The sequence below is a fragment of the Heterocephalus glaber genome, unplaced genomic scaffold (assembly GCF_053883595.1).
Source record: "Heterocephalus glaber isolate CG9 unplaced genomic scaffold, H.glaber_assembly_v1.0 deba00000594, whole genome shotgun sequence".
Taxonomy (NCBI): domain Eukaryota; kingdom Metazoa; phylum Chordata; class Mammalia; order Rodentia; family Bathyergidae; genus Heterocephalus; species Heterocephalus glaber.
In genome coordinates, this window is record NW_028258151.1 from 20,398,040 (window position 1) to 20,409,150 (window position 11,111).

General features: G+C 60.0%; 1 protein-coding gene and 1 long non-coding RNA gene across 4 annotated transcripts; one reads left to right on the forward strand and one right to left on the reverse strand.

Annotated features, from left to right (window-relative positions):
- Positions 1-3,406: 3,406 nt before the first annotated feature.
- LOC147829528 (uncharacterized) lies at positions 3,407-6,654 on the reverse strand. Its single transcript, XR_015448956.1, has 2 exons — positions 6,207-6,654; positions 3,407-5,537 (listed from the first exon to the last, which is right to left on the reverse strand). It is a non-coding gene; the product is annotated as an uncharacterized LOC147829528 (long non-coding RNA).
- A 302-nt stretch (positions 6,655-6,956) lies between these two features.
- Cdkn1c (cyclin dependent kinase inhibitor 1C) lies at positions 6,957-9,596 on the forward strand. 3 transcript variants are annotated; one of them, XM_004852113.3, is made up of 4 exons: positions 6,957-7,152; positions 7,333-8,114; positions 8,634-8,772; positions 8,851-9,596. In XM_004852113.3, the coding sequence occupies exons 2-3, from the start codon at positions 7,343-7,345 to the stop codon at positions 8,765-8,767; spliced, it is 906 nt and encodes a 301-aa protein (XP_004852170.1). In that variant the 5' UTR covers positions 6,957-7,152; positions 7,333-7,342; the 3' UTR covers positions 8,768-8,772; positions 8,851-9,596. The 3 variants fall into 3 exon arrangements, with proteins under 3 accessions (XP_004852170.1, XP_021120095.1, XP_004852168.1); XM_021264436.2 differs by lacking the exon at positions 6,957-7,152 and having other exon boundaries at positions 7,162-8,114; positions 8,856-9,596; XM_004852111.4 differs by lacking the exon at positions 6,957-7,152 and having other exon boundaries at positions 7,170-8,114.
- Positions 9,597-11,111: the final 1,515 nt, after the last annotated feature.

The window sequence follows — 11,111 nt, forward strand, 5'->3', positions numbered from 1 at the left end:
ACTTTGTGCAGGTCCTGTGCTTGTGCTGACCTGCACTCCCCTGGCCCATCATAGCATGTGAGGAAGTGAGGAGCAGTTTCATTCCTCTCTGTGGGGATGACCCACCCTGATGGGTTGGGTGTGGGCAGAGTCCAAGGTGAGGGGCCCCCATTAGCCATGGGGATGGATGGGGTGGAGAGCAGGGGCAGAGAACAGGGCTTAAAGTTGGTGTGCTGGTGTGTGTGTGGGAACAGCTGAGGGCCAGGAGAGGATGTGGAACCTGCAGCCTGGGCTGTGGGCTGAGCTGGGCACATGGAGGTGGTATTCAGGGTCTGATCCAGAAGAGATGACCCAGTGTCGAGGGGTCAGGGGCCAAGACTGTACCCCACACAGGAGGAGGACCCCAGGGACTGACCAGGGAGAGGGAGGGAACCCCAGGAGCAGGGGCCAGGAACAGGCAGCATGGTGGTCTGGACAACTCGTTTGAGAGGTTTTGTCCCAAAAGCGAGTCAAGAAATGGGAGAGTGGCTGATGGGGAATGGAACAAAGAGAAACACATTTGGTTAGCGTTTTAAGATTTTAAGAATGTGTGAACCTGCAGGGAGGGAGGAGGATGGAGAGACAACCAGGAGGTGGGGATGGGGTGCATGGACTGCCCCAGAAGGTGCCCTTTCCTTATGTCTCCTATTACCCTCGAAGGCTCACCTCAAATGCCACTTCTTCAGGGGCACTCACCAGTTTTGGCAATGTAGGTCCTCATTGTACCGCCCTGGCCCAGCTCTGCCCTTCTCTGCCTGCCCTGCCTGCTTCTACCCGAAAGGCTCATTTCCAGCCCCCCGGTGCCATGCAGTTTCAGGTCTTGGCCAGCAGGAGGCGCATGGACCAGGCCCTGTACTCAGACACAACCATGGGTTGCTTAGTTATCTATCCTGGGAGTCACACACAGCCATGTGGGGTGGGAGGCACCCCAGCCTGCTGTGGACACTGTGGGCCTGGCCTCAGTTTCTTCCTCCATCTTGGAGGGTCAGTAGAGCCTTGGAGGGTGGACTCAGAATTCCCTGACCCCAGCCCAAAGTGAGTGGCTGTGTCAGGCAGCTCTCGGGGGAGTCCGGGCAGGGGCTTCTAGAAGGGGCCAGGGCTGAATCTTGCCTCCATAGCAGCACACTGGCCTGGCTGGCCTCAGAGCTGCCTGAGTGATGACAGGGGCTTGGGGAGCAGCTCTAGTGGAGGTGGCCATACATAAACTATACATAAATTCATTCCTCCTTCCTGCTAAGCCTCCTGAAGGTGCACAGATGGGGAGGCTGCGTCGTCAGAGGCTGTCTCGGTGTCCCCAGAAGGATGGGCAGCTGTGCTCCTGCTCTGTAGCCTGTGGACACCAGGGGGCAGCAGACATCCAGCGTTGGGCTCTGGTGGTGGGGCAGTCTTTACACCGGCGGATCTGCTGCCCTGAAAGAGGTGGTGGTGGTGGTGGGGTACACTGTTGTCTGCTAGGCACCCACTCTGAGCAGCCCTTGGCCTGCTGGGGTCAGGAAGGTCTGGGCAGGAAGAAGCCAATCTTTCTGGGCCTAACAAGCTGCTCTCACCTTGAAACTCAGCTGGGTGTGAGGGGTAGAGGATGAAGAAAGGAAAAATGAACGGATGGAGTGCTAAAGGCCCTGACCACGAAGTGCAATGGGAAGGGGCTCAGCCCAGGGCAGGAGCTTGTTCCTTCATCTTCCTTGCCTTGCTAAGTCAGCTTACCTCTCTGGCTCAGTCTCCTCCACAGGGACGTCACAGGATTGAGGTCACACCATGTAATAGAGGTGTAACTGATGTCTAAAATAGTCTTTCCCAGGGCCCAGGAAGCCCCCTTCACCTCTAGGTCCCAGCAGGCATGGGGTTGAGGGTCTGCCTCTCTGATTCTCTGTCACTACGGACTGGGCCGGGCCACATTTCCTGTGCTAAAGGAGAGGGCTGGGGTGCAGAGGGACACACCCACTGTCTCTGTTCCAGGCAGGTCCTAGGCTATTCTGCACACCATGACATGGGTACTGGGAGTGAGTGGCTTGGAGGGCCCTGGGGTCCCTGGTGGACTCGGTGGGTGGGAAACCTGGCTCATGGGGGTCCCCACTATCTCTGACAAAGAGTGGTGGAGGCAAGGGGGAGCGAGTCTGCTCTCACAAGATTTATTTTTATGCTATTGCCCTGGCAAAATGAGCAGGGTCACCAGGGATCTCGTAACTTGTGTCCTACAGCTGGGAGGAGGGAAGGCTGGGGTCACAGAGCTGGCTGGACAGGGTGTGCGACACGGCTCCCCACCTGCCCTGTAGACATTCCCCACCCGAGAGGGCAGTCTGGAGCCTAGGAAGACCAGTGGCCCTGGGTTTCCTAGGCCACTCGGCCTAGGTCCCCCTCCTCCCTCTGAGGGGCCCCTGCACGTGACCAGACCGGCCCCTGTCCGCGGGGGTTCCTTGTTCCCGCCAGTCTTCCCCGCCCATTCCTGGGGAGTGAGGACCCCAGGCCTGGACCCGAGCACAAGGCTGCCCCTGTAATCGGAGCTGCCGCGTGCGGCCGCGTCACCAGAGGGAGGCCGACACCTTAGGAGGACGTGCTTGGCAGCAGCCCCAGAACAGCGCGTCCTGGGCGGGGCGGGGCGGGGCGGGGCGGGGCGAGCCGGCGCGGGAGCTGGTGCGGGAGAGACGTTTGCAGCGGCGGGCGCTAGGCCTGGCCAGGCGCTGCCTGCTGCTGGGAGCCAGCTGGTTAATCTGTAACTCCCCGAGCCCTTCGGGCCTCCGCATCCCAATTTACGGAGCTCAAGGCTGGAGAGCTGCTCCCAGGGGTCTGGCCCAAGTGCCCCCTGCTAAGTGATGCAGCTTGAGGCCAAGGAGGTGGTCCTTCCCGGCGCAGCAGTCCCTCAGCAAGGTCTGCCATACAGACGTCCACCCCTAGCTCCAGGGGTTCACTCAAGACCCTTGCTCACAGAAGTCCTCTGGAAGGGCTCAGGGCTGGGTGAAAGGCAAATCCAGCGACAGGTCTCAGTGCTGCCTTGGCTGCTGGGTGATCTCAAGCAGGTTGCTTCAGCTCTGAGCCTCTGTCGCCTCCCTAACAAAATATGCATGAAAAGGCCTCCCTCTCCAGGGTATTGGATGGATTAAACATTGCAAGAAGCCCAGCCCTGTGGAGGGCAGGTCCCTGAGGAGCACAAGGTTGAGACACCTGGGATGTCATTGTTTGTTTCGGACTGCTCAGAAAGGGCATCACTTGGACAGCAGTTGGGGAGGGAGCAGAAGGTAGGACCCCTCAGAGAACTTCCGGGTGGCCAGGGCACTCATCTAGGGGCTCCCAGAGCAGCCGTGGGTGACATCCAGCTCCTGGCTGTGACTGGTGACTGCTCTTTCCAGCTTCCTGTCGTGATAGATGGCACGTGGCCCATGGCGCGGTGGAAAATTTTTCAAGGCCTTAGTTTATTTGAAAAGACAGCCCAGGGCCTCTGAACACAGGAAACCAGCCTGAAGCAGGTTTGAACTTGGGTCAGGGGGAGGGAAGAGTCCCAGGCCCATCCTTAGACACCCCAGGACAGGCACCCCACATCCCAAACTCTAGGTTCCCCGGGGCCCTCGGACAGGGTGGGCCTGACACAGAACAGCTATCCCTGGTCCTGGGGAGCCTACTGAAGCACACATCTTTCAGGGGATGACCACACCAGGGAAGCAGCGAACACCACCGCCATCGCAAGGGAGTTTGGGCAGCCAGGTGAGGTGCTGGTGCAGAAGTCCGCCACCAGAGGGCAGCAAGAGGCCAATGACAGGACCTCTTGGGCTGCTCGGTTCTGCTGCTTGCTCGCAGGGAGATCCGCACTTTTGTGGTTCCCGCGGGGAGCCTCAGTCTCTACAGCTGGACCGACCAGTAGTGGGGGTGTTGCAGGGACAGGCACATGTATGGCTCCTCCAGAACTGAGCTGGTTTAACTGCATCGGTTTCCCCGAAGAACAAGCGTCCAGGAGGGCTGGGACCGTATCTGTGATGATTTGTGGATCTTTCCCACAGTAGAGCTCAGGAATCAGGCTGGGAGCTCGGGCGGGGAATTGGATTGTGTGGATTCACTCTGCGTTGACCACCTGGATCTTCAGGGAGGATTTAATCTCCTCTGGCAGGTTTCCTTATTACCAGTGCTCGCAGAAGTACTTGCCTGTCATATGTGCTAGCCAGAGTCCCTAATGCCGGTCACCGAAGAAACATCTCACTTTCAGGAGCTCAAGACACTAAGTCTACTCCTTACTGCCGTCCCCAGGAGGGTGAGCGAGCCACTTGCTGGTGGGGCTGCTGCTGTCCGCGGGCCGAGTTCCTCGTCTGGCCAGCAGGGGGAGCAGCAGGACTACTTGGACAGTGGACGGACTATGTGAAGTGGCCGCATTTCTGCCGAGTTCCCGGACTAAACCGATCTCAGAGCCCCACCTGGTTGCAGAGGGCATAGAAAGTGTGGTCTTCCTGCGTGCTCAAAGGAAAGCAAAGAAGCTGAGCTCACGCATTGCTTTTTCTCCGTCTTTCCTCTCTTGCTGGGCAAGTCACAGGAAAACATGCACACTGTTCAGAGGGACCAGGTATGGGATCCTGGTTAGTGCCCTCCCCCCTACCATGCAGGCAGGAGTGGGGGCACTCAGCCCAGGAAACCAGTCCCTGCTGTGCCCAGCCCACTCCTCTGAGACCAGCACCCCCTCCCCACTTCAGCTCTCTGCAACAACAGAGTACAAATATTGTTCTTTTTGTTTCCTTTTTCCCTTTGGATGTATTTTTAATTACAAAACTAGAACGGGATTATTGTACCCTGACAATGTTTGCTTGCTTCCAGGCCCCTTGGAGTGGAGGGTTGGGTTTCTTCTTGATGCCCAGCCCCCAGCTCCTGGGGGGTCTCTGTCCAGGTGTGTTCCTGGCTCAGGTGTGTGTGGGGCACTCGATCCCACCCCTGGGACCAAGTCTAACACAACTTTTGGTACCATCCTTCATAGTATTCCAAGACACAGACGTGGAGAAGGTTACTTCCCCTGCACTAATGAGGGCGGGAGAAGGAGAGACCGTGGCACCTGATAATGATCCCATAATTAAGCTGGCATGGTAGCAGAAAGGATGCCAGAGTGGAAGCCAAACCAGAAAGTAGGACGGGGGTGCCCCAGCCCTGTTCCCTCCCAGCTGTGTGGCCTTGGCACCAACCTAGGACTACGTAGGCATTTTACTGCTTCTCCCATACAACAGGGTGGTATCCCATGGGGTGCATCATGAGGGCTGAGTTTGGGGGTGCACAAACACCTCGTGCAGCGCATGCACGAGCTGTGGGCTGGGGCAGGTCTTCCCTGGCCTGCCCTCCTGGACAGTTGAAGCCCCATATCTGGACCTTTCAGAACACTCTGGGGCCATGTGATCACTACCCAGTGTGGCTGTGCCCTGGGTTTGTGGGGGGCTGGCATGGCTTTAGCACAGGATGGAACAAGGCTGTCTTCTTCTGTCCCCAGGGCAGTTCCCACCAGCCCTGCTCCAGGAGTTCCTGGGCTCCTTGGGAAGTTGTCATCCTCTTCTATTTTCCTGAAGATTAAAAAAAAAAATTGTGACATCTGTGCTTGTGGAAAATTTAGAATATACAGAGGAAAAAGTGAAAGTCACACAAGCCACCACTTTCGGTCCCACCATCAGGAGCCAAGAATGTCCCTTCACCCTGTTCCTCACCTCTCCGGTTCAGTTCACCTCCACTTTCCCTTTACCACTCCCTGGGGAGTCCTGCAAGCATCCGACCCCAGGAGAGGCCAGCTAGTGGGGTGGACGACCGGCCTCACTTTCCCTCCCCCTGGAGGGAGGCTTCTCTGCCAGGCCTTGAGGGCTGTGCAAGACCCTCCTAGAGGACTGGCAGTCCTGGTCCCCCACCCCAACTCCGGGGTGGTTTCTGGCTTGGAGGGGGATGGGATATCCCCGGAGCCTTGCACCGGTTCAGGCAGCAGAAAATTAGTCTCCCTGCGGGCTTGTGCCTAGGAGACAGGAGCCACAGGTTTTAGTGTGTGTTTATGTCTCTCTGCCCCCAAGCTGCACCAAGAAGCGGGCTGTGGGGGAAGGGCACAGTCCTTCAAAGGCCTTTCCCCTATGACCTCAGGCAGTTTCTTTCCTTTAGGTAGCCTCCAGCCAGCCTGGAGGGCAGATCCTGGACCTGGCGGGGCTTGGCCCAAGCCGGAGAAGGCTGGGCACCGGGTCGGTGAGACGAACCGCGCAGCGCAGGATGGACTTGGCCTGTGTCCCGTCCACTGGGCAGGTGGGCTCAAGGATTTGGCTTCGGGGAGCTGATCCTGGTGCCCAACGTCTTTCTCACATGGACCCTCGGGCAAGAGTTGAGCTGACCCTGACCCTCCTCCCCGCTCGAGGCCCAAGGGCCAGCAGGTGTGCTGTGGCCTCAGGTGCACGGATCCCTTGCGGGCAGGATGTAAGAGCGGGCGCCGCAGGCTGCGCCGGGGCGGCCCGAGACCAGGCTCGGGCCAGGAACGAGTTGGCAGCGGAGTGTTAAAGCCCAGTCAGCTGGCGCAGGGGGCCCAATGGAGAACACTGGGGCCTGGCCAGACGCCGGGTCCGCCAAGGGCCTTGCTCACCGCGCCGGCCGAGGGGGTGCCAGCGCCGCGCCGTGCAGCCCCCGCCAGAGACAAAGGAGCCGGTGGGGGGAGGAGGCAGAAGGGGGGGGGGGAATGGGGCGAGGGGGCGGGGCGCCGCGGTGTCACGTTACCGCCCGCAGCGCCCTTTAACTCGCGCCCCGCCCCCCGCCCGCCAAGGCGCGCTCGCGCGGCCGCCAATCAGCCGCGTCCGGCCGCGGGCCCCGCCCAGCCCAGGGTGTGTGCGCGCGGCCAATGGGCGGCGCGCGGGGGCCGGTCCGCTGGGGGCGGGGCGGCGCGGCACCAGCCAATCGCCGTGGTGTTGTTGAAACTGAAAATACTACATTATGCTAATCGCGGCGGGGCCCCGCGCGCGCGGGGGTGGGGCCCGCGCGTATAAAGGGGCTCAGGCTGCGGGGCGTTCCGCAGGCCAAGTGCGCTGTGCTCGAGGGGTGCCGGCTAGGCCCAAGCGAGCCAGCGGGCAGGCAGGCAGGCAGCTCCGAGGGGGCGCGGCTGCAGCCACACAGGACCAGCGAACGAGACACGGGAACCGTCCACCACCGGACAACCAGGTAGCCACCGCGCCCGTTCTCCCAACGCGCCCCTTTGCAAGCGCGGACTCGGCCGTGCTGGGTCTCTCTCGCCCGGCCTCCGCCCTTCTCTCCTCTCTTCCTTCTTCTCTCGCTCCCCTCTCCTCTCTCGCCGCCTGGGCTTGCACAGCTCCCGATCATGTCCGACGTGTGCCTCCGCAGCACCTCTGCGATGGAGCGCCTGGTCACCGGTGGAAACGTCCCTGTGATGGCGCGCACGAGCGCCTGCCGTAGCCTCTTCGGGCCCGTGGACCATGAGGAGCTGGGCCGTGAGCTGCGGATGCGCCTAGCCGAGCTGGCTGCTGAGGACCAGAACCGCTGGGACTTCAACTTCCAGCAGGACGTGCCGCTCCGGGGCCCTGGGCGCCTGCAGTGGACCGAGGTGGACAGCGATTCCGTGCCCGCCTTCTATCGCGAGACGGTGCAGGTGGGGCGCTGTCGTCTGCTGCTGGCGCCCCGGCCACCCCCGGTGGTCGTGGCTGTCATCCCGCCCCGCGAACCGCCTACCGCTAAGTCCCTCGACGGCCCGGATGAAGAGCCGGGGCAGACGCCCAGCGTTCCTGCCCCGGCCCCGGCCCCGGTGCCCATTCCGCCCCTAGCCGCCGTCGCGGCCCCGGCGGTGGCCCCAGTGCTGGCCCCGGCAGTGGCCCCGCCGCTGGCCCCTGTGATGGCCCCGCCGCTGGCCCCGGTGATGGCCCCGCCGCTGGTCCCGGCGCTGGTTCCGGCCTCGGTCTCCGCTTCCGAGCTGGGCTCGGACCCGGACCCTGACGCGGACGCGGCCCCTCAGGACAGCGCCGAGCCGGGCGCGAACCAGGCGCAGCGCGGCCCCGAGCCGCTCGCCGACTCGCTGCACTCGGGGATTCCGGGACGTCCCGCGGCCGGCACCGCGGTGGCCGGCGCCAACGGCGCGGCGATCAAGAAGCTGTCGGGGCCTCTCATCTCCGGTGAGCCCCGCACGGCCCCGCCCCGGCCCGGCCCCGCTTTGTCCGGCTGGCCGGGCTCTCTCCAGTCCTCGGGGGCCGCGCTCGGTCCCCGCCTCCTCCCGTGGCATTAAAGGGCCCGCGGCGCGCAGGGTGCGGCTACAGCCGCACCCCTACTCTCTGGGCCGTGGCATTAGTCCGTGGCTCGGTAAGGCGCGACGGGAGGGTGTGCCTGGACCCCCGAGAGCACAGTCTGGGGCGGCGGCCGCTGGAGCCCTTTGCCTGCGCGGCCGGGCTCGGAGAGCGCGGCGCTGAGGGGGTTAAGCGCCGCGGCAGCCCCGGGGGGCTTGGCCGCGGGACAAGGGGAAATGCTTACACAGCACATTGCGCGGCGACGTAAACAAAGCTGACCCGCCGCGGACCTCGGCGCGGGCGGGGACAGCGTCCCCACCCCAGCCCCGCGCCCCGAGCCCTCTCCCGGCTCCCTCTCGAGTCTCCCGGCCCCGCCCCGCCCTGACCCTCGGTGCGCTCTGTCGCCCGCAGATTTCTTCGCCAAACGGAAGAGATCTGCGCCCGAGAGCAAGTCCTCCGGAGATGTACCCCCGGGGTGTCCCCCGGCTGGCGCACCTCCTGGGATTGGCGGGGCGGAGCAAACCCCGCGCAAGCGGCTGAGATGAGTTAGGTGAGTCTGGGGTCCCTGGGAGGGGGGTCGTGGAGGGGCGTTCCCCCCACACACTCCTCACTGCCGCCCTCCCTTCAGTTTAGACCCCCAGGAGCACGGGGAGCTTGTTGGGCAGCGGACGATGGATGAGCGGGGGGCCTCGCGGGACCGTACTTCTAGCAGCAACCGGTGGCAGCAGCCGCAGCGCAGCCTACGGTTTTGTGTTTAAAATCTGAAAACTGTGCAATGTATTGATAGCGTCGCTATTACTTAAATATATTCTGCACATGGAGTACACTGGTCCCAAGGTGTAAAGCTTTAAGAGTCATTTATATATAAAATGTTTAATCTCTGCTGAAACTCAGTGCATAAAAGAAGAAAAAAGAAAAAAGAAAAAAAAAAGATAAAAGGGAAAAAAAGAAAAAAGAGGAAAAAATAAAAAACATGTATATTTGTACAAAAGCTTTTTAAAGTTATACTAACTTATATTTTCTATTTATGTCCAGGCGTGGGTCTCTGCCACGCAACTGCTCGGTTATTGGTTATGCCAAAGGCACTATATTTCACCCACATCAGATTATCAGCAAGTTGAATTTATTTTTCCAGTGGGCTCTAGGGGAGGAGGTTGCTCACAAGCTAGCTTCCATACATACCCATCTAGCTTGCAGTCTTTTCACGCTTTCGCTGCCTCTCATTATTATTATTATTATTATTATTATTATTATTATTATTATTATTTTAAACTTGAAGACAAATCTGTTAAAAATGGTTCCTGAGCCGTCTGTACCACTGCCCCGGCTCCTCATCCGCCGGGTTCTAAATAAAGAGGCCAAAAATGCTGCAAATCTGTCTGCTTGTGCTTGTGCTTGTACACCTTTGCACGCCAAAGCTGGGAGATAGGCAGGACATAGTGGACGGGGGGTGGGGGCTGGGAGAGCGGACCAAATACTCCTGCTGCTGCTGGGCAAGGTGAAGTCTGTCCAAAAGGGAGGGGCCCTTCTCTTGGCCAGGCGAGCCCACCTGCTGCAGGCCAGGCACTCGTCACCTGCTGCTCTTGGTCCAAAATAAGCATCTATCCCAGTTGACTGGAGTCCCTTGTTCCAAAGAAACCAGCAGGGAGCTAGGTTCTAATGTGCACTGCAAGGGTTAGACCAGACACTTCACAGCTCCTCACTGTAGTACCCTTCACAAGAAGGGGCCCCAACACCTCCATGGTCCCCTAAGGGTGGGCTGAATCATGGCCTTGGTGGGAGAGAGGGAAGAAGACAAGGGGCCATGCCCTGGCCCCCATACATGTACTGGCACTCCCCTAGCCTACTAGTTTCAAAGTGTTTCCTTTTAGTCAAAAGGGGAGGGGTTTTTTTTTTTTTTTTTTGGTACCGGGTATCGGGATCGAACTCGAGACCTTGTGCTTTCGAGGCAGGCGGCAGAACCACTTAGCTAAATCCCTGGCCCATGGGGAAGGTTTTATTTTTTTAAATAGCTGATCTATACACCTCTGAAAATTGGGGCTTATAATGGAAAGAGTGACATAAAATCACAAATCCAGAAAAGCTGGCAGTATTTCTGCTAGTGCCCTGGGTGAGGAGAAAATGAGAACTGGGGATTGTAGGGCTGTATGGATCTGGGGGGTGGGGTGTAGGTGCATAATTATCATAACCTTCCCCCAACTGCCTGCAAGGCCCAGCTGGGGCCAGGCACCAGGAAATGCCCCCCACATCTCCCAAGGGGCCCAGGGCTTGCTGCCTTCTGCTAGGCCAACAGCAGCCCGTTGGTACACTGGGGAGACCTGCTTCAGGCTTCCAAGTGCTCCTGTGGGGAGAGGCTCCCCATTTCTACTTGTGGGCCAGGAAAAGGCCTGTCCTCTGAGGTGGACAGCAGAGGTAGGAGCGTGGTGTGCTACTTGATAGTCTGGCATGCAGGCAGTGGGCACACAGGGCCTCTGAGTGCCTGCTCTTGGTGAGGAAAGCTGACGGGGTCCTTGAGGCAGAGCCCTCTGAGTGCAGGTTCAGCTGTGCCAGGCCTCTGTACCCTGCTCTGCTTCTCACACCCCTGCCCCCATCACAGAGACCTGGGGGTGCTGCTCACCTGCTGCCCCGATTCCTGGTCTCTCTCTAGGGTGACTTTTTCAAAAGCAGTGAGGGCTGTGTGGGGACGCTTGAGTGTGGTTTCGACCCTCTGGCAGGACCCCACAGCAGGAACCTGGAGCCCACCCTCCATGGGGAAGCAGCATTGTGTTGTGAGTCACACTGGTGATCCCCGAAGGCCCTTCTTTCCCTCGGGAGGCCTCAGTTTCCCCCATCTGGGCTGAGAAATGTCCGCAGCACTTTCCAGATCTGGTGTCCTCTGACTCTCAGGTG

Coding starts and splice junctions, on each gene's coding strand:
- Cdkn1c (XM_021264436.2), top strand. CDS start 7,310: ATGTCCGACGTGTGCCTCCGCAGCACCTCTGCGATGGAGCGCCTGGTC. Junction 8,115..8,633: donor GTCGGGGCCTCTCATCTCCG/GTGAGCCCCGCA, acceptor TGTCGCCCGCAG/ATTTCTTCGCCAAACGGAAG.